The 19,753-nt window shown below is 56.6% G+C and overlaps 3 protein-coding genes across 5 annotated transcripts in view; 2 read left to right on the top strand and 1 right to left on the bottom strand.

The window, feature by feature from the left end:
- The window catches only part of RNF207 (ring finger protein 207), a 14,406-nt gene extending 13,086 nt beyond the window's left edge, over window positions 1-1,320 (top strand). Inside the window, exon 17 of the mRNA XM_004272327.4 lies at window positions 1-1,320. This exon is cut by the window's left edge and continues 305 nt beyond it. The gene's annotated coding sequence lies outside the window, so the exon portion shown is untranslated.
- ICMT (isoprenylcysteine carboxyl methyltransferase) lies at window positions 1,220-10,166 on the bottom strand. Of its 3 annotated transcripts, none has more exons than XR_004484650.2 (6): window positions 9,899-10,166; window positions 8,964-9,052; window positions 7,886-8,055; window positions 6,879-7,096; window positions 4,238-4,664; window positions 1,220-1,930 (listed from the first exon to the last, which is right to left on the bottom strand). XR_004484650.2 is itself a non-coding variant. In XM_004272328.4 (5 exons), the coding sequence occupies exons 1-5, from the start codon at window positions 10,091-10,093 to the stop codon at window positions 4,482-4,484; spliced, it is 855 nt and encodes a 284-aa protein (XP_004272376.1). In that variant the 5' UTR covers window positions 10,094-10,166; the 3' UTR covers window positions 2,855-4,481. The 3 variants fall into 3 exon arrangements, 1 of the variants encoding a protein (XP_004272376.1); XR_004484649.2 differs by lacking the exon at window positions 1,220-1,930 and adding an exon at window positions 2,855-3,411; XM_004272328.4 differs by lacking the exon at window positions 1,220-1,930 and having other exon boundaries at window positions 2,855-4,664.
- A 7,816-nt stretch (window positions 10,167-17,982) lies between these two features.
- On the top strand, window positions 17,983-19,282 carry HES3 (hes family bHLH transcription factor 3). Its single transcript, XM_004272329.2, has 3 exons — window positions 17,983-18,073; window positions 18,167-18,248; window positions 18,624-19,282. Exons 1-3 carry the CDS (start codon window positions 17,993-17,995, stop codon window positions 18,995-18,997), a joined length of 537 nt encoding a protein of 178 aa, XP_004272377.1. The 5' UTR covers window positions 17,983-17,992; the 3' UTR covers window positions 18,998-19,282.
- Window positions 19,283-19,753: the final 471 nt, after the last annotated feature.

Below are 19,753 nucleotides of genomic sequence, written 5' to 3'. Positions count from 1 at the left end.
TCTGCCAGGTCCCAATTTCAGGTTCTTTGGCTTGAGCCAGACTTCGTGTTGCCCCGAATCTTGGTCCTCACCAAGGTGACTCGGGACGGCATCCCAGTCGGCGTGGAAAACGTTACCTGAGTGAACGTCCAGCCGGAAGCCCCTCACTGCCCCTGCACCTCCCTGGTGTCTGTGTGCTCGTCCCGTGAGCGCCCGCTGTGGTGGGGTGTGCACCCGTCTGAATTTCGGGTGATGAGACCCGCCCACTGTGCAGCACCTGCCCTACCACAGAGGAATCCGGCTCTGCCTGACGCACAGCCCCACTGTTCTCCGGGCGCCGCTGGAAAGTTCCCCCCGCTAATCTGAGCGCTGACTCAGCATAGGGGAGAAAACCCTTTGCTCCAGCTTTTCTCACTGCAGGGCCAGGGCTGAGCGCATAAAGCAACGCGATAGCACCTGGTGGCCTGCGTGGCAGGAGATGGCCTCCGTCACGACTTCCCCACCGCTGTCCCCGCCTGTCACTCTCCTCTGTTCACCTTCTATAGATATTAAAGCACGATTCACCAGCAACTTCGCTCTAGTGGTTTTCCACTCCTACCCAGTACCCATTTTATCAAGCGGAACTTAAACAAAATGCTTAAAAAAGAAAATTAACCTGCATGACCTAAAGTGTAAAGTTTCAGAGGCAAAACGATGCCCAAAGAATCATGCTTTAAGCAAACATCAGCTTGATTCAGTGGTTCAAACGGCGAGTGGCTTCTACGTGCCAGGTGGGCCTGCAGGTCAATACGCTGACGCATCCGCCACGTCCGTACCCAACACCTCCACACCTGCTCTGTCAGACGTTCCCGTCCCAGAGCATCACAAACGTCCACGGTAGCCTGGGGGGCTGGAGGAACTTGTCATTACAAACTGGTTAGAGGTAGGACTTCAGAACAGAATCGAGGAGGCAAAACACATCTGGTTTTACGCGGTAGGCCTTGGACATTTCTTAGCCAGAAGCAAAAAGACCTTAAGAGTTTCTGGGGGCTTCCCTGGTGGTCCAGTGGTCAAGACTCTGCACTCCCAATGCAGGGGGCCCGGGTTCGATCCCTGGTCAAGGATCTAGATCCCAAATGCCGCAACTAAAAGATCCTGCATGCTGCAACTAAGACCCGGCACAGCCAAATATATAAATAAATAAATATTTAAAAAAAAAAAAAAGTTTCTGAATCCCACACGATCATACTATTGTTCATAGTGAAATCAAGTACAGTTTTATTTAAGCATTGGAAATAATTTCTGTGAAAGAAAATCCAATATTTAAATAAACATTTCTGCATGTAAAAAGAAGAGTAATTACCCCATTACGTTACTCTCCTAGCCTAAGCTACGGGACAGTCCTGCAGGGGCAAGCGCTTGGGACCGAGCCCAGGACAGGGCGTCAGGCCCCCACAGCGGGGCACAGACAGCAAGCCTCTCGCACCATGCCAGACAGGCTGGGGTCGCCTGGCCTCACCAAGTCACTGCAGAAGCAAAACACAGAGGGAGGGCACAACTATCTAAGGCAGTAAGAAAGTGCAGAGAAGGGACAGTGGTTCACTGTTCCTGTCACAGAGGGGCTGCGACCAAACGGAGCTGCAGTCGAGACCCTACGGAACCTCACGTGTCAACACAACCGGTGGGTTTAGCGATGTTCCCCCATCATGTTAATCACCCAGAGTGCTAAATAAGTGGAAGGGATTGATAAAGTTCACTTTGTAGGTTTATGCAGCAGTTTATGACAATGAAGGGCCGGCAGGGTGCGCTGCCTCCTGCCCTCTGCCAGGCTCACCTACAACCTCGTTTCAGTAAACCGCCGGTCTCGGCCCCAGCCTGCAAACCCTCATGAAGTGTTTCATTTTGCACTGCTTCAAAATAGCTTTGTTCTGTGCAGTGCCTATTTTCCATTTCAGAGTCTCCGCTTTGAAACCTGCAATGGAAAAAGAAATCTCCTGACGGTTTCTTAATTTGAGGGGACCGGTGATGTGGCCTTTACCCAAAATAAGCTTTCGGGAATACCCAAAAAGCCTGTACCCCATTAACCTGATTCTCTTCCTTGTGCGCTGTCACTGCTGAACTTATAAAGGTAAAAATAACCTGAAGATCTCAGTGCTAGATGAAAGTCAATCACTTGCCAAATCCTGCCCCTAAGTAGTTCATCTCTGATCCCCAAGTAATTGCGGACTTCCGCCCTGGGTTACAAATCAGGGTGGGAACTTGCTTGTGGAACTGCTCTTTCAAGCAGAGCAGAATGTCACGTCCAGCCCAGGTGGTGTGACAGCAGCATCTCCCTGCCGACACCAGGGCCTGCCTCCTGAGCTCCAGGCCTGGCAGGCCGGCGGAGGAAGGACAGACCGTCAGAGGCCAACACCTCCGGCCTTACTGTCCACAAAGCCAGGGTCGTCACTAGCTCCTCTCCATCTGCTGAAGAGACAACTTCACGACCCCCAGTGGTAATGAAAGCTGGGTCCTAACCTGCTAGATGCAGCAAGAAAGGACTTTCCCTCAAAGAGCTGGGGGTGGCCGCCAAAACCCCAGCTACACCCTCCTCAGTTTTGCAATCCTATGAAGGGGAGTGTATTTCACTAGGAGTGGTCTGCAGAACAAGGTTAGCACTGACTCAAGTCCTCAAACACAGTAAGTGCATGTTGACGTCCCGCCGGGCAGTGTTCCCGCCAGAAGAATCTGCCGCGAGACCCTGGCTGCTGCCTGGGCTGTCTGCAGGCGAGACCTCAGGAGGCCGAGGCTGGAATCTGTCCGGTCCTCAAACCAGCAAATGTCACACCTGTCACCGATGAACCTGTAAACCTCTTTGGTATATATAATGATGAAAAACACTAATGAGGCCATGAAATCTAGAAATAAGTTAATATTTCGAGTTGGTAGAATGCTTTTTTGAACACACATTTCCAGTATCTGGTACGGTGAGTCAAATGTCCATTTTTGTGTAATTCATGCAATACTGGTTTCGTTTATGTCATCTCTGTCACCAAAGTAGTAAAAACGTTTGACATTGTTCTTCTAAGTCTTCACAAGACCCCTGCGAGGTAGGTGGTATTGACCCCATCCTACAGATGGGGAGGTCTAGGCACGGAAAGGTTTAGTGGCTCCTTGAAAACCGCGTCGCGTCGCATGGCGTGGCATGGCAGCACTCCAGCCAGGGGCCGATGCCACCTGATTCACGCTCTGTTGGTGCCACTGCAGGACTGCATGGAAGGAATGCACACTGAGAGCAAGTTGCTCTCTGGTCCAGAATTCAACAAGGGTCTCAAAGCTTGTATGTTTGACTCGTAAAGCCAATCTTCCCAAACTTGGACAACAAAAGCACTGACTCAATCTCAGCTGCGATTATTTGCCCTATTTTTTTTGAGTTGGCTTGCTGGAATTTCATAGTTGTTTATGCTCAAACCCCTTTGGAAAAGACAGTTTGAAATGGCATTAGGGACGATGGAATTTTGAGAACAGAACATAGAAATCAATGGTTAACAGATTTAAGTCAAAACACAAAAATATAAGCTATGATAGAATAAGAAAAAACCCCAAGTAAACGGAGAGCGGTATTTCTCAACGTTTAACAATGCCTTGCACAGAGCAGGTGTCCAGGAAGCATTTTTTTTGGATAAAGGAGAAATGACACACCTTTGACATGCCTGTCACTGGTAACAGCCCCCTTCTGGGAGGAGCCAGGACCCAGGAAAGCCACAGGGGCCCACAGTGTCCCTGGCCCGGGGAGCCCTGGTAACACAGAGCAGCAGCTGAGTCATCTGGAGGTGTCTGTGCTGCCTTTCTGCCAAGTGAAAGGTGGGGCTCACACGCCAAGCGAGTCCCCTGAGTTCATACTGCTGTTTTTGAAAACAGGTAAGTAAACAGGATGAGATATATGAAGAGCCAAAGTGCCTTATAAGGAAGTGTCTTTAAAATTGCAGAGATGCTCATGCACTTAAGGACAGAAACAGGGAGGTTAAAGCTGTGCTGTTTGTGTGTTTCAGTCAAAGGAAGGATTCTGAATGGGTTTCTAACACTAGCAAGTACTGGTGCCCACGTACCCCTTCCTGCTGCAGGAGCCTCACTCAGCATCAGGAGTGAGCCCACCTCTCCCCAAGGGTCTGGGTTACAACTTAACAGCCCTGGCCTCGTGGGGGATGGAGTGTGGCCGAGGCTCTGCCCAGGCGCGTCGGGGGTCACTGCCAAGGACTGCGGTTATTTGCTTCTTGTCCACCTTTAATCTATGTCCTACCTTGATGCAGCCCGGGAACAGGCTGCTCCGGGCAGCGGGGAGGTGGGAGTGGGGGTGGGAGTGGGGTCCTTTGGTCCTAAGGCCTTCTGACCATTTGATCTTGAGTGATATTCCAGAAGAGTCACTGGTGACACACAAAATGATTTAAGAAAGTCCGTTCTGCAGCGTGGCCGACAGCAAGCAGTTCCGTCCCACGCTGCCTGGAGTGGGGGGGCCCCAGCCTGGCCTGGGCCGCCCGGGCCTATCATAGCTCCACCTTGACCCCCTTTATGAAAGGCAGGCCCGTGGGCACCCGCTTCTTATACTCCAGGTACTCGTCTCCAAAAAAGTGAATCAGCGAGATCTCCTCCTCCTCTGTCCGGTCGCGGAAGAAGCGCCACACTGTCAGAGCGTAGCTCACGCCGCAGATGGGGTTACACAGCACCACCTGGCGAAGGGACACAGGGTTAGTGCACTGGGGTCAGTGTGACCCGAAACCCTGAACTTTAGCGGCATGTGCTGCTCTCCAATGACCACGGAGGACTTCCTGCCAAGGGCCCAAGAGACTCTTGAAACATCACCAGGGTCTTTGAGACCCTGAGCCAGGGCGCCATTAACGGAAACCACACCATCACTTTCACAACAGGGCTAAACACCCATCACTGTAGCTTTCGTTCGTACGCTTTTCTGTTGTTCCTCTTACCTGAGAGATACCTAAAAACTGAAAGGAAAGAGCAACCTCCTGGATTTCAACCCCCAGGCAGGGGTGCTGGCAACTCCTGCCTCCACCCCCATACGTGAATTCCCATTCCAAGCACCACTGCCTTCCCTCGTGGCTCCCAGCCTGCCCCCTTCCTAGCACGCTCCCTCCTACCCCGCAGCTGCCTGGCCCCCTGCCTCTGGCCCCCACAACCTTCCTGCGTACGTGCCGTCGATACACTGCTATCAGCTGAGCCCCCAAAACCACTTCTTCCATCAGATCACTCCCCTGTTCAGAAAGCACGAAGGCCTCAACCACGCCTCCTTAGCCCGGCTTTCGCAGCCCAGGAAAGCAGTTCCTCGGCCCGCTTCTTCTGTGTAGCTCAGGGAGCCCACTGATCCACCCCTGCCCACTCCGACGGACCCCCCGGGGCCCCCGCCTGGGACGTACGTCTTCCCCACATGGGTGACCTCACTTCTTCTCACCACTGTTTACTAAGCACCTACTGTGTTCCCAGCACATGCCAAGCCCTTTACCACCAGCCAGTAAGCCATTCGACGCCCAGAGCAAGCCTCTTGAGTAGCGCTGCCGCCCCTGCTTAACCCGCAAGGAAACGGAGGCCAATCAGTTGATGTTAGAGCCGGACCGGCCCCACCCGCCCGCCAGGGACCCCAGAGCCTGTGCCGCCACCGCCAGCAGACCCTAGAGCAGGGTTTCCCAGTCTCAAGCCACAACCCGTCATGGAGCCAGGAGATCAATCCCGTGCGTCCGAAACGGCGTTACAAACACTGACAAGACAGGAAACAGAGTGTTCTGTACACAGTCAGGGTGAGCATTGCTCAGGAAAGATCTGTGCAGTTGTTACACACACTTGTGTGCTGGGTCATGGTGTAGAAAGATCTATAGGCAAATAAGTATGAAAAGCTGTCCAGTCCTAGAGCACTTAGGTTTATTAGTTATAGCACTTACGGCAAATTACATGATTCCACTACAGTCAGCCTGTTCCCGGGAAATGTGATTGTTAATGCGGCAGTCTTAAGTTTCAGGGTTGCAAGTTTTCACACAAATGCTGTGCAGTAACCTACTACACCACTGGGGGTCACCAGAGTGCCCCCCCATACCATGCACTGCAATGGGATGCCTGGGGGACCGGGCTGGATGTTCCCAAAGAGGTGATGAGTTTTCTAAGCTCTATCCACATTCTCTGTCCAAGTCCTTCTAGGACTAAGAAAACAGATTCAAGAGACAATGCTCAAGAAACAAGGCTCGGTCTGCAGCCTGAGACAGAGCAAACCTCCATCGCTCATGTTAAACCTGACATACGACCCTGGGCTCATCCACAGCAGCCTCTAATGAAAATCAGCTGAGCTGCCCCTCGAGTGGCATAGGGCTCTCCCCAAAGCCCCATGTCTGTCCTCAGCCCACTGGGATGCTCCAGCTCTAAGTTAAAGAGGCAGAAAAGGGGTACGACAGAGGGGGTAACGGCACCTAGGATCGCCGGAAGTTTACAAGCTTAGGACACCCAGATTTTAAGTACATAGCAAAAAGCGGTAAAGACTAAATTGGTTCTTTTGACTTTTATTTCACTATCACTTGAAACATGGCAGGGAACACGTGTACCTATTTAAAAAGGACCAACAGGGAATTCCCTGGTGGTCCAGTGGTTAAGACTCCACGCTTCCACTGCAGGGGGTCCAGGTTCAGTCCCTGCTAAGGGAACTAAGATCCCACCAGCTGCACGGCGTGGCCAATAAATAACTAAATAAGTAAACACAACACTTAAAAAAAAAAAAAAACACAATGGCAAACAAATTAAAAAGACCAACAATTTCGTGAATACAGTGAAATCTACTGAATTATACACTTTGAAATGGTGAATTTTATGATATTTAAATTATATGTCGATTTAAAACATATTTTTAAAAACTTTAAAGGAGACCAGTATCGTATCTGTTACCATACCTGGGTTCCGATACTCCAGTAGAACCACCCAACATAAGAAGGATGCCGGAACCAAGCGTATACTCCGCTTGTCACCAGAGTGTGGGTTTCTGACTTTTCATTCTGCACCACGTGGTTGAAATTGGAACCAGCTGTAAACATCGCCGCTTTCCGCAGACACTCTCCAAAGACCACCATCAGCAGCCCCGTGGCGCTGAGCCAGGTGATCTGCTTCAGTTCTGCAGGAGAGGGATGGTGACAACCGGGGAGTGAAGACCCTGGACTGCTGAGTTCCCCTCTGCATGCTTAAAATTAACCTATGTTTCGAAAGACAGGAACACTAGAACACATGCTAGTGGGCAATCGGCATCTGTCATCACATTAAAATTTAATTATACACAAAACACATTCCCCTAAGTTGTGCTGTGCACCCATTCACGTTAAACCGCCAACAGCCCAGTTAGAGTGTCACGGCAAAGAGGTGACAGGCTCTCATCCACACACACCCCCGCCACACGCTCCCATCCTTCCTCTGGGGACAAAGACAGCTAAGTGAAGCCGAGAAAAGTCCAGCGTCTCCCGCCTTGGCCCTTTACTGAACCTTAGGAACCACATACATTTCATTTAACTTGCTGTGGAAAGTTCAGTGTCAGAGTAGGTTCCAGATGCAGTAGTTTTTGCTAATAAAATTTTTACATGAAATTTCTCAAGTCACAGAAAATGAACAGATCCGAATCTTCTGACTGTAAACCTGGTATTACAGCTATCAGAGGTTGGGACTTCACGTTAAATGGTACACACTACGTCCTGCAAGGCTTAAAGCGTAAGGTCAACACATCATCCATTCAAACTCCAGAAGCGGAATTCACAAGCGGAGCTTGTCCTTTATAAAGAGCTTAGTGAGGACAGAGGTCTGGGGAAGATCACCCGGGGAGATTAGACCTGAGAGGTGAACCCACGTCACTGTCCTGAGGCCCACGTGGAAGCCACCCATCTCCCCTGCAGAGGGGAAAGCAGGGCACACTGACCTGGCCAGAAGATATTTTCAAGTGTGAACTCTATCCAAGAGGAAAGGGCTGCTACTGTATACTCCACACTGTGATTCAGGAGAAAGGAATCCAGGGACAGACTCTTGGGATTATTGACTGCTGTGACTAAGTACTCAGAATAGTGGAACAATGACAGGGAGCACATATACCTATTTCAAAACAAAAAGAACGAGAGGTAAGTTGGGGCAAGGGAATCAAGTTAGCCTTTAAGTCCAAGTACAGATTTGGTCTGAACTGTCCCTGAATTCTATGATGAGGGCCTGCTGTCACCTGTCTGAGAGTGGACATCAGGCACCCACACGTAGCAATATTCCCTGAGGTTTGCAGAAAGTGGGGTTGTAAAGGGACTATGTTTTTGAATGTCACAGGAGGGAAAAAAAGAAAAAAAACCAAAAAACAAAAAACATAGGTTAGGAAGGCACTATGGGCCTTCAGCCTTTTTTAAAATGACACTACACACAGTAAAACATGGAAGAAGTATCAAAATAAAGTAGTGATGTATGTCGAATACAAAAATTCAAAAAACTGAAATAATTCCAGCAAAGAAGGATTAGATGGCTCAGAGTATTGATAGTAGGAGATAAAGCTTTTTACCTTGAAGCCACTGGTTCATATCCAGGTCAGGGACTAGAAGGCTCAAGGGACTGAAATCATAGTGTAGGGAAAAATCCTACACTGGCCGTGGGGGAGGCACTAGATGTGACCTAATAGAAATTAGAGACGGAAAAGGCCTGTGAAGACGAGCCAGAGCCTTGCCCCTTCCTGTCACTGAGGACCAGTACCCTCTTCTGGGAGGGGCTGGTCACATTACTGAAGGTGCAGCAGATGAGAGCACCTATGGGAAGGGTGCCAGGGAGACCTGTTTCCACCTGCGACAGAAGCAGCCAACGGGCACAAGTTCTCAAGGTTCAAGATGCGGGAATCTAGGAAGCTAGAGGCCTCATTCCCTTAGAGCCCTCACTAGCCTTCAGCCAGCCAAGGATGCGGGAATATCACTACTGACCCTCTGAGCCGCCCACCCCCACCTCAAAACTGTCGTTCCCAAAGCACTTCTTACCAGCCAAAGTGGTTCCAAGAAGACTGGCTAAAACTGAGTAGCACTCCACAGCCAAACACAAAGCCAAGGAAACAGGCTCGGATGGCTATCTGAAACGGACCCAAAAGAGGATCAGTCACCTGGTTGTTCACAGAGCATACATCGTACTTCCTGGGATAAGCAGGCCACCCGCAAGTCCATGGAGCCGATTTGCTCAGAGGTTAACAGGGTGAAACACGGCTGCCTGGGTTCAAATCCCAAGCCCACCCCTCTATGGCTCTGTGGCCTTAGGCAAGTTACTTAATCTCTCTGGACCTCGGTTTCCCCATCTGCACAATGGGGATGACAAGAGTACCTACCTCTGAGGACTGCTGTGAAGATTACCCATGTAAAGCACTTAAGACGAAGTGCTTCGTAAGTAAGGTTTAGCTACCATTCCTATTATGATTGTTATTGTCACTCAGGGCTGTGGGAAAACTGCGTTAAACCTAGCTTATTGGCCGGATTCTCCCAAGTCCATGCAGCGAATCTGGTCGGGGCAGCCGGGACTCTGCGCCCAGCCCCCTCCACGTAACTGCGGGGGCCTCTGACCTCAGACTTGACAGCAGGTAGTTCTCCACACCTTAAATTACATAAAAGAACTCGTGGGCCCGCTCACTCCCCACCCCACGTGCATCTGCCGCAGCTGCTGAACGGCACCAACCGCAACTTCCCACCCACTCCGCCGGGTGGAGGGGGACCGCGACCCACGCCCCCCGGGACTGGCAGGGAGGGGGCCCTCCTGCCACCTGAACTCGCAGCTGCTAAAAGACGCGGCCGGGGGAGGCAACCACTCTCGCGGGCCGCGCTCTCGGCAGACCCGGACCTCGACCCCGGGGGGACGGTGCCCACGCGCCGCGCCCAGCCCGCCCGGCCCCCGGTCCCCGCCCCGGCCCTCGGCCCGGCCCGGCCCGCACCTGGTAGCGCGGCGGCCGGTAGAGCAGCAGCAGCAGCGCGTTGAGTCCAGCCACGTAGAGCGCCAGCCCGGTGCGGCCCTGCAGGCCAGCGCGCGTGAGCAGTGGCAGCGCGAGCACCGAGGCGCCCAGCAGGAAGGTGGCGAGGCTGAGGCGCGCCTCGGAGCCCGGCGGAGCCCGCGCCGCGCAGCCCGCCATGGCGCAAGGCGGCGGACCAGCGGGCGGCGGCCCCAACTGTAGCCTGGGGAAACCCGCCCGCTGCGCCTGCGCACTGCGCTGCCGACGCCGGCCGGGAAGGGCAGCCGCCCAGACCTGCGCACCGCCGTCGAGCTCTCGCGATACCGCCGCGCCGCGCGGCGGGGGCCCGAATTTGACAGGAGCGCCCCGCCCCGCCCCGCCGTCCCCCCGGGACCCCCTGACCCAGGCACAGCTGCGGCTGGCGGGCGGGGCCGCGGGCAGTCTGGGTCCTGCGCCAAGAAGTTGCCGGCGGCGTCTGCCAGGAGTCGGCCCCAAACTCCAGAATGTCCCCATCCAGAGAAATCACGTGAAATCTAAAGCACCCAGCCCCCGCCCCCGCCGCTCACGGGCCCCGCGCGATCCCCGGCGAAACCGACAGTCCTGGGCATGCGGGCGCGAGCCGGCGATCTGCCTCCACCCCACCGCGCCCCGGGGGGGTCCGCGCGCAGAGACCACCCGCCTTCGGCAGGGTCTCCGAGCGCCCGCTGGGCGCCCAGGCTGCGGGGACACTACCCTTGGGGCATGCACGCAGCGGGGTGACCGCCCACTTCAGTTCGTGTCGAGGGAGAATGTTAGCCGACGGTGGAAATCCTCAAGACATTACGTTTTTTATAATGCAGCATGCCAAACTTTGCAGTGTGATCCTGACTTCACTTGGGAAAAAGAGAAGCATATGTGTGAGCCCGGGAAAAATGTTTGGAATAGAAGCCAAAATTACTTCACAACGATAATCTTCAGGTGGTAGGGACTCTGGGAGACTTTTACTGTCTTTTTTTATATGTTTTTGTATTTTCCATATGGTCCACAATCAATCTATATTACTTAGGAATTTTTCCTTACTTTACCGTCGCGGCATTTTGGAACTTCCCGGACAGAGGATCCAGCCCGTGCCCCCTGCAGTGGAAGGGCTTAGTCTTAACCACTGGAGCGCTGGGGAAGTCCTGTTCCTTAATTTTTTAAAAGGTAAATGCCTCCACTTCCGGGCGCTCACAAAGGCCTGATGGAGGAAAAAGGCAAGTAAGCAAATGACTAGAATAAACAATGGTGGGATGGGGGTGGGTCAGGAGCCTAGTAGAGATAGAGAGGGAATGGGAGGGACCCCAGGGAGAGGCCCGTGGGTGGGAGCGTTAGGAGTGTGCCCGGAAGAGTCGGTACTGGCAGCCCGCCTGAGACTGGAAATGAGAGCAAGGACATCTACAGAAGGGAGGGGACCGAGTTTTGCAGACACAGAGGCAGGAGGAAGCAAGCCTGAAGCGGGATAGGGGACAGGCCCTGGGGGAGGCTGGAACCCAGAGTAGTGGGTCAGAGAGCCATAAGGGCAGATGGGCTGTGAGCTGCCATCAGCCCAGTCTGCCTCTGAGTCCCTGGCCACTCTACCTTCCTGTGTCCTTGCAGGACCAGGCAGGAGGCCTGGTGTCTGGAAAGCTGGGTTCAGGGAAGGGTGGAGAGCCTACCTCAGCAGCGTTGTGAGCTCGGGCAAAGCAGCTCTGTGAGCCTCAACTTCCTATAAAATAGGGATCCTGATTTCACGGGTCTCACACCAGTGTTCTGTAAACCCAGTATCATGTTTAAAATGTGCTCGGGGGCTTCCCTGGTGGCGCAGTGGTTGAGAGTCCGCCTGCAGATGCAGGGGACACGGGTTCGTGCCCCGGTCCGGGAGGATCCCACATGCCGCGGAGCGGCTGGGCCCGTGAGCCATGGCCGCTGAGCCTGCGCGTCCGGAGCCTGTGCTCTGCAATGGGAGAGGCCACAACGGTGAGAGGCTCGCGTACCGCAAAAAAAAAAAAAAAAAAAAAAAAACTGTGCTCAGAAGACATTTGCTAAACTCGGTAGATGGGAACTGAAAGGAGATTTAATGTTTTAAAATCCAACGTCACCCAGTTGCAGCACCATGTGGGAAGGAAGCCTGGACTGTTACTGGGGACTGAGAGCCAGGGTCCTGCCACTGTCCCCTGTTTCTACTGTCTCCCCCCACTCAGGACCTCTCCTGCATCTCCAGGACACCTCAGGGCCACTAGAGGGTGCTCACTGCACCTTCACTCCCAGGAGTGAGTCTGGTCCTGGGGCAGAGGGCTGCTCCCAGGAAGCTCCTTTTCTGGCCCTTGGTATCTGCTCTCCACGCTGACTTATGGCAGGGGCAGTCCCTGTTCTGGGGGGCACAGAGTAACATGTAATGCAGATTGGAAGGCTTGAGCAACTCTCTCTTCTCTGCCCATCAGTTCCTTTTAGACCATACATCTCCATCAGTCCCAACTTGGAGAAGGGAGAAAGAAGGGGGAGGCAGTCCCTTTCCAGGTAGGGCCAGACCAGCGGGAAGGGGAATTTTTAGAAGTCACTAGAGTTGCTGAATCTGTCAGGGCCTGGGGGTTCACAGAGGAGTGATGGAAGGGAAAGGCAAGTAAACGAATGTATGTACACACTGGCATAGACCCAGAGCAACAAAGTCACACAGAGAGATACACAGGCACACAGAAAAACAGTAATTCACAGAGATATAAACAGAAACACAGAGACCTGCTTTCCCACCAGAGAGGAAAGCAATCTGATCAAACATGTCCACTCCGGGCTTCCCTGGTGGCGCAGTGGTTGAGAGTCCGCCTGCCGATGCAGGGGATGCAGGTTCGTGCCCCGGTCCGGGAAGATCCCACATGCCGCGGAGCAGCTGGGCCCATGAGCCATGGCCGCTGAGCCTGCGCGTCTGCAACCTGTGCTCTGCAACGGGAGAGGCCACAACAGTGAGAGGCCCGCATACAGCAAAAAAAAAAAAAACAAAAAAAACATGTCCACTCTGCACCCAGCTCTCCCGTGTCACTCCATTTTGTCCTCCCCTAGGCTAGAGGAACAGCACACCTACAGTAATATAAGAAAATAAAGAGAAACCAGTCAGCCTGGAGATGCCTTGCTTTCCATTTTTTCCCCTCTAAATAAGCATTTGAATGTGTTTTGTTCTAGGAGCTGTGAGGCAAGCACAAAGGGAACCCTTTCTCATGCAGGAAGTTCCCTCTCTAGGGCCTCCCCTCCCCGCCCCCCAATCCAGCCATCCACCCACCAGCTGAGGTGGCTTTCCATCCTGGGCCCAAGTGGGGATCCCTCTTGTTTTAAAAAGCCGTCAGAACCATGTTGACTTTTCCAAGTTAAGCTGCAGGCTGAGGTGAAATTAGGCTCCCTTTTCTCAAACAGGGTTGCTTTACGGAGAAAGAGGAAATGCAGGAAGGGGGAATGCTGCAGAGCAAGCAGGAGAAGGGGCAAGGATGGGTGTTAGCCAAGCAGCTCCACCCACACCAGCTTCCCAGGATGAAGGGCTGGCTCCTGTCCAAGCCTGACACCAAGTAGGAAACAGCTCTGGAACTCTGCCTCTCCCTCCTCCCTGATGGTGGGTGACCTCCTGGGACTCCTTGTCACTCACAGGCCTCTGCCCCATCCACTTCCCACGTGGAGGCCAGGAGGGGCCTGTCCAGTGTGGCTGCAGCTTGCTCTGATCCTCCGAAAGCTGTTTTTTCTTCCCCTCCTCTGGCCATTCCTCACTCCAGGCATGAAAGCACCCCCCACCCCCCCACCCCCGTCTGGTAAATGACTCTCGTAATTTATGAGCAGATCAGCCCAACGTGCATAAGTCATATGTGCACAAAGGGGCCGGGTAAATATTTAAAGATTAGAGCCAGCTGGGGAGAAGCACAAAAGGCTGGGACAGTGAGGGTCTCCCAGAATTCACTCTCTCTGAGCTGGGCCAGCCCGGTTTAGTGTTGATGCCCTCACCGGAGTCCCAGCCTTTGTCCCCTGCAGGGCCCTTGGCTGCCGGGCTATTCGAAGTCCTAACCCAGCCAAAGAGAGTTAAACAATCACAGCCTCTCCAACCCCATCTGGAGACAATCGGCTGAGTCATTTCTGAGCTTTTGCTGTGTCCCAATAGTTAATTACATGGAGCAATCGCTTCATTCCATTTAGAAGTGCATCCTGGAGGCGGAGGCACATTTCTCCCTCCAGTCACTGCACAGGCAGTGGCCTCCGCAGCACCTAACAGCTCGGGTAGCTTTAAATGCCTGGGGGCTGCAGGAAGGCAGGGGTTCCCATCCAGGGCCTGCATCGTTCTGTAATGTTCTTTCTTTTACCAAAGTCAAGAAAACCAAATGGAGGAAGAGAGGACAAAAGGCACAGGTCACTTTGGGCCTTAAATTCCCCAGCCTGAGGGAGCCACGGGCTTTGAGTAGCCCTGGAAGCCCCCAGAGCTCTCCTGAGTTATAGAAAGAATTTTTCCTGAATGAGCAGAGGGCAGCCTGTGTCCCCCCAGCGCTCTGCCTGGACCTGTGCTCCTTTCCAAGCCCCCTGGGAACCCCAGAGGCTAAAGATGGAAAGGGAGTCGGTGGCCTACATCCCGGCTTGCGTAAGCCGGGTTTCTAAGTTGGTCCATGCCCTTGCCGGCTGCCCGAGAGCGCTTGGTCCTGGTTGCTCTCAGAGAGGACGAGGTGAACCCGCAGCCGCTCCCCCTACGTCGGAAAACGCCTCCCCAGCCTCTGCACGCACCCTCGGAGCCCTGCCTGCCTAGGGTGTGTAGGATGCCCAGACGCAAAACTTGCAAACAGACCTGGGGGTCCCTAGCCTAGGTCTCCGAGCAGGATCTCGGTGGAGACTCCGGTCTTTTCCAATGACCTTGCCAAATGCAAAAATCTGCCTTTAACTTACTGGGGGTATCGGCTGCCCAGAAGACTAACCCGAATTGGGGGTAAAGGGTGGCGAGGGTGGCGAGGAAACTGTCTCTGAAGGTGGGTAAAAGGTAAGATGGAATTTGCACAGAGATCCCTTTCAGCCTTGAGTCCCGCGCGACCCTCGGCCAGCTGGAGGCGACGAACGCGCCAAGGTGGCTGTTTGTGGTGAGGGAGCCGAGCGAGGACCCGGGCAAGCCCGGAAGGTTGGGGAGGGGATCGGCCTAGGTGGGGAGACGCCAGCTGAGGACCTGCCAGAGGGGGAGGGGCGCAGCGGGCAGTCCCGGGGTGGGGGTCGGGGGCAGCGGAGGCGGAGGCCCATTAAGCCGGCAGGGGCGGAGCTTGACAGCCCGAATTCCTCCCGGGCCGCCCGGGCCGGCCTCGCCTGCCGCAGCCAAAGCAGAACATTGCGAATTAGCGCATTTTGCGGTCAATTTTCCACTGCTTAAGAAACACTAAGCCACCCACGTGAGCGGCCCCACCCAGAGCGGCCGGGATCTCGGGGCACGGGCTCGAGAGGGGTGGTGGCCCTAGGAGCTGCGGGGGCCAGGGTGCAGGCGGGGGCGTCACGCGGGCCCCTTTATTGCGGCCCGAACTCTGGAGAGGGGGCGGGCCCGGCGCCCCCGCTGTGGGCCGCGAGAGCTGCGCCGAGGGCCATTGGTTTGCTAATAACGCCGGAGTTGAAAGGCGCGGGCGGCGGTTTATGGGGAGGGATCATAATTAGAGGACAAATTGCCCGGCTGCCCGCGCGGCTCGAGAGCTGGGCGGGGATGAGGGGGACCGCCCGAGCGAGGCGCGCGCCCAGCCTCCCTGCAGATGTGCAGCAGCTGGAAGCCTGCGCGCGGCAGGGCGCCCGGAGTTTGGTCCCGAGGGGTCGGGCGGGGGCGCGGCTTTGTGGGGCCGGCACAATGCCCTTAACACTCGGCTGCCCCCTTTGTGCCCGGCCTCGCCGCCCTCCCGCCCCGCGGCGCCTTTGTACCGCGCCGCCACCGCCCCAAGCCGGAGCGAACCCGCGGAAGCCACTCGGGGCTGGCCGGCCCCGGCGCTTCAAAGCCGCCCGGCGCGTGCCAGCGCCCGCAGTCCCGCCGCGGCCCCGCCACCCGCCCTGGGCCGGGCCCGGCCCGGATCTGACCAGCGGGCCCTGCGGCCGGGGCGAAAACACTTTGGAGCCGCTGTCTCCGACGCTTCCGCCTGAAAGGAGGGCGGGGAGCGATTCTCCACGCTGCTTGGCGCCTGGGAACGCCACTGCCGGGCAGGGGGCCCATCAATGCCCCGAGCGGGGGTGGATGGGTAAGAGGATGGAGCTGGGGCCCACCAAGGACCCAGCAACTTCCCCTCCCCCCCCCCCCACTGGGACCCCGCAAGGGCCAGTTCGTTCAGTCTTCGGCAGCAGGGCTCCACTGCCGAACTTTTGGGTCCTTGCGACTTCCACAGCGCTCTCACAAGCGGCGCTAGGGGCCGCATGTTCACTGAGGCCAAGGGAACTCAGTAAAGGGAGCTGTGTAGGTTTGAACCCAGGAACTCCCGCAGACGTCAGTTTTCCCGTCCCTCCCAGCTCCTGGAGCCCAGCCTCCTGAAGCCCAAGCAGGGACTGCACCGGAGTCCTGTTATAGGGCCTAGCGGGTCGGGGGGCAGGTGTCTCCTCCTCTGAGCTCCTTGGGTCTTCAGCCACAGCCTGAATAATGAACAGGGGTTGACATCCCGGACCTCCAAACGTGCAGAACGGTGCTCTCCGCAGATGCTCAGTGGTCTTCACCACCACCTCCCATTTGTTGGGACCCAGAGAAGGCCAACGGGCAGGGGTGGGGGGAATAAACTCCTAGGCCTTCCCTGTGAGGGAAAGGTCCTCAGAGCCTGAGTTTTCCAGTCTGCAAACTCAGGACTGGGGGTGGGGGAGGCCTTTCTGACTGCCCTGGCCTGAGGCTGCCTGCAGCTTGCCCCCCAGTTTGAAGAGTGTGGGTTGGGTCCTAACAGGGCCGGAGGGCCCCTGAGCCCAGACTGAACCCCGACGCAGGACGGCTCCCAGTCCCGAGGCCCCAAGGAGGAGGCTGGCTGTGGCCCCGCGGGCGGGCTGCATGCTTTAATGGGACACATGTTGCTGCTTGGCCCCCGCGGGCCTGCTCTGCACCTGGCTTTGAGTGGCCACAGGCAGAAAATTGCTGCATTGTCCCGACATTAGGGCGAGTAATGTGGCATCGCCGGCGCGGCCCGAGCGTGAAGCCGGCAGAAAGGCGTCGCTGGCGGCTGCTCCCTGCCTCCGCGTCTTCATCAGGCCCGAGGAGGCCCGGTGCTCAGTCATAGTCATTAGTGGGTCTTGAAGCCATCTGGGCCCATGGACCTCCCCCAGGGGGCTTGGTGGTGAGGCCCAGAACTTAGGGAGACTGGGACGGGAGGGGATGGGCATGGGAAGGAATTCCAGACTCAGGCAGTGGTGAGGGTGAGAGGGAGAAAGGAAAGACTGAGAGAACCTCCCTGGTGGCGCAGTGGTTAAGAATCCGCCTGCCAGTGCAGGGGATACGGGTTTGGTCCCTGGTCCGGGAAGATCCCACATGCCGTGGAGCAACTAGGCCCGTGAGCCACAACTACTGAGCCTGTGTGCCGCAACTACTGAAGCCCGCGCGCCTAGAGCCCGTGCTCCCCAACAAGAGAAGCCACCGCAATGAGACGCCCGCGCACCGCAACGAAGAGTAGCCCCCGCTCACCGCAACTAGAGAGAGCCCGTGCGCAGCAACGAAGACCCAACGCAGACAAAAAAAAAAAAAAAGGAAAGACAGAGAAAGGGTAAAGGTGGTCCCTCAGGAGGGAGGAGGGGTCCTGGAGGTGAGGCCTGGACTAAGGGAAGAGAAGAGGCAGAGGGAGGTGGCGAACTTCCCAGTTTGTCCCTCTCTCATCCCCTCCCCCTGGGGGTTCCACAAGTCCAGGAGCGCCTCATTGACATGTAAACGAGGTGCCCCTATAAAGGCGGTGCCGCCTCCAGTGGTCTCCACTACGACAACATGGGCACTGAGTCCGAGACCCAGGGCAGCTCTGGAGGCCCCGCCGGCAACTTCCGCAAGGTCTGGAGTCCTGAGGGCTGCGGGGGTGAGGGGTGAGGCAGAGCACGAGAGGGCCAAGGCCCTGCCCTCTAACTGCTGCTCACCCACAGATCTCCAAGCCGCTGATGGAGAAGAAGCGACGGGCGCGCATTAATGTGTCGCTGGAGCAGCTCAGATCGTTGCTAGAGAAACACTACTCGCACCAGGTGAGAAAGGGGACTCGTTGGAGGTAAGGGTCCCCAGCCTCATCCGCTCCAGCCCAGGCTGCGGTGCTAAGAGCCCTTTCCACGGATCCCCAGATCCGGAAACGCAAGTTGGAGAAGGCAGACATACTGGAGCTGAGCGTCAAGTACATGAAAAGCCTTCAGAACTCGGTGCAAGGTAGCGGGATGGCTTGGGGAGTCGGGCGAAGAGGCGGGGGAACTTGTGGGGTCAGAGCCACGGAGTCTACAAGGCCAGATAAAGGAGGGATGGACGGAGAAGAACTGCTCAGGGCAGTGGGCAGCTGAGTGACAAGGGGGCCCCATATTGCTGTGAGTGGGCAGGAAGCAAAAGCCCGGCTGGCTGTGGAGTTGTAATCCGGGTGGGCGAAGGTCTGGACCCGGGAAGGGGGGAGCGGGTTCGGGCTGACTCCCCTCCCTTCTCTTCCCTCCCTCCACACTTCTCCCCTCCCTTGCTCTCTCCTCTCTCTCTCTTTCCTTTCCTCCTCCTCTCCCCTCCTTTCCGCATTTCTCTCATCCGCTCCCCTCCCCCCAGGGCTCTGGCCGGTCCCCAGCGGAGCCGAGTACCCGTCGGGCTTCCGCGGCTGTCTACCGGGCGTTAGCCAACTTCTGCGGCGCGAAGAGGAGGGCGGCGACGGTCTGCGCTGCCCCCTGGCGCACGAGCGCGCGGGTGGCAGCACCATGGACAGCGCCAGTTCCGGCCCCGAGGCGCTCGCGCGGCGCGGCCCCGGCGCCCCCCCAGTTTGGGTCCCTGCTCCGGCCGCCGCCGGCTCGCGGTCCCCGCCACCCCGGCTCCTCTTCTCTGGAGGTCTCCCCGGTCAGTCCACCGGCATCCCCGCGCCGCAGTCGGCGTCTCGCCGCTTCGCCGAGAGCCCGGGGCCGGGGCTGCGCTTGTGGCGGCCCTGGTGAGGATCAGGTACGGCCTCGGACTCACAGAGGCCCTCGTCTGGCCTGGGGACGCAGAGACTGTTTTGGACGGCCGGAACTCCGGTCATCGGTTCTGGTCCCGGGACGGGGTGGCCGGGAGGGTGCCGCGTCTCTTCGAACTCGGGGAAATACACGAAGCTACGATTGGACCGGGTTCTGCGCGTCTAGGCATAACCCACCCCCCACCCCAGCCCTACCCACTTAGGCCGGACCCGCTTTCTCCTCCTCCCACCTTCCAGTGGGGCTGGGAGTGGGTGTCCCGGGCTGCGCCCCTTTCCCAGGGCCCCTGGCGGGCAGCTCGTTCCCGCCCCGCGGCCGCGCCGCGGTGGGAAGGTCGCCGGCCGCAGCAGCACAGAGCGGACCCCTCGCAGCGAGGAGAATCGCTGCCCCGCCCCTGCCCATTCAGCCGGCCAGGGACGCCCGGTTCCCACCGGCACAAAGCGCGCCAGGCCCCGCCCCCCCAGCAAGGGGCCCCCATCCCATCCCCATCCTGGACCCACTCGGCTTCCAGGGATCCCCACCCCCTCCGCACGCGGCGCGGCCCACCCGCTGGCGCACGCTCCTAAGTCTGCCCTCTCGGAAGCCCCCTCCTTAGCGACCCTGCCCAGCGCCCGCTCAGCGCTGTGGCCCCGCCCGGTAAGATGCTCCACCTACCGCCCCGGCCACCCGACGCTTGGCTCCGCGCGGCTTCTGGTAGGGACCCCGCGCACTGTCGCACCAACTTGGAGGCTGCTAGGG

Source organism: Orcinus orca, chromosome 1, assembly GCF_937001465.1.
Source record: "Orcinus orca chromosome 1, mOrcOrc1.1, whole genome shotgun sequence".
In the NCBI taxonomy this organism is placed as follows: Eukaryota; Metazoa; Chordata; class Mammalia; order Artiodactyla; family Delphinidae; genus Orcinus; species Orcinus orca.
This window is presented reverse-complemented; position numbering and strand designations above follow the sequence as displayed.

Coding starts and splice junctions, on each gene's coding strand:
- ICMT (XM_004272328.4), bottom strand. CDS start 10,093: ATGGCGGGCTGCGCGGCGCGGGCTCCGCCGGGCTCCGAGGCGCGCCTC. Junction 8,056..8,963: donor TCTTGGAACCACTTTGGCTG/GTAAGAAGTGCT, acceptor GTTTTGAAATAG/GTATATGTGCTCCCTGTCAT. Junction 4,665..6,878: donor ACTGGAGTATCGGAACCCAG/GTATGGTAACAG, acceptor TCCCTTCGCCAG/GTGGTGCTGTGTAACCCCAT.
- HES3 (XM_004272329.2), top strand. CDS start 17,993: ATGGAGAAGAAGCGACGGGCGCGCATTAATGTGTCGCTGGAGCAGCTC. Junction 18,074..18,166: donor AGAAACACTACTCGCACCAG/GTGAGAAAGGGG, acceptor ACGGATCCCCAG/ATCCGGAAACGCAAGTTGGA. Junction 18,249..18,623: donor CCTTCAGAACTCGGTGCAAG/GTAGCGGGATGG, acceptor CCCTCCCCCCAG/GGCTCTGGCCGGTCCCCAGC.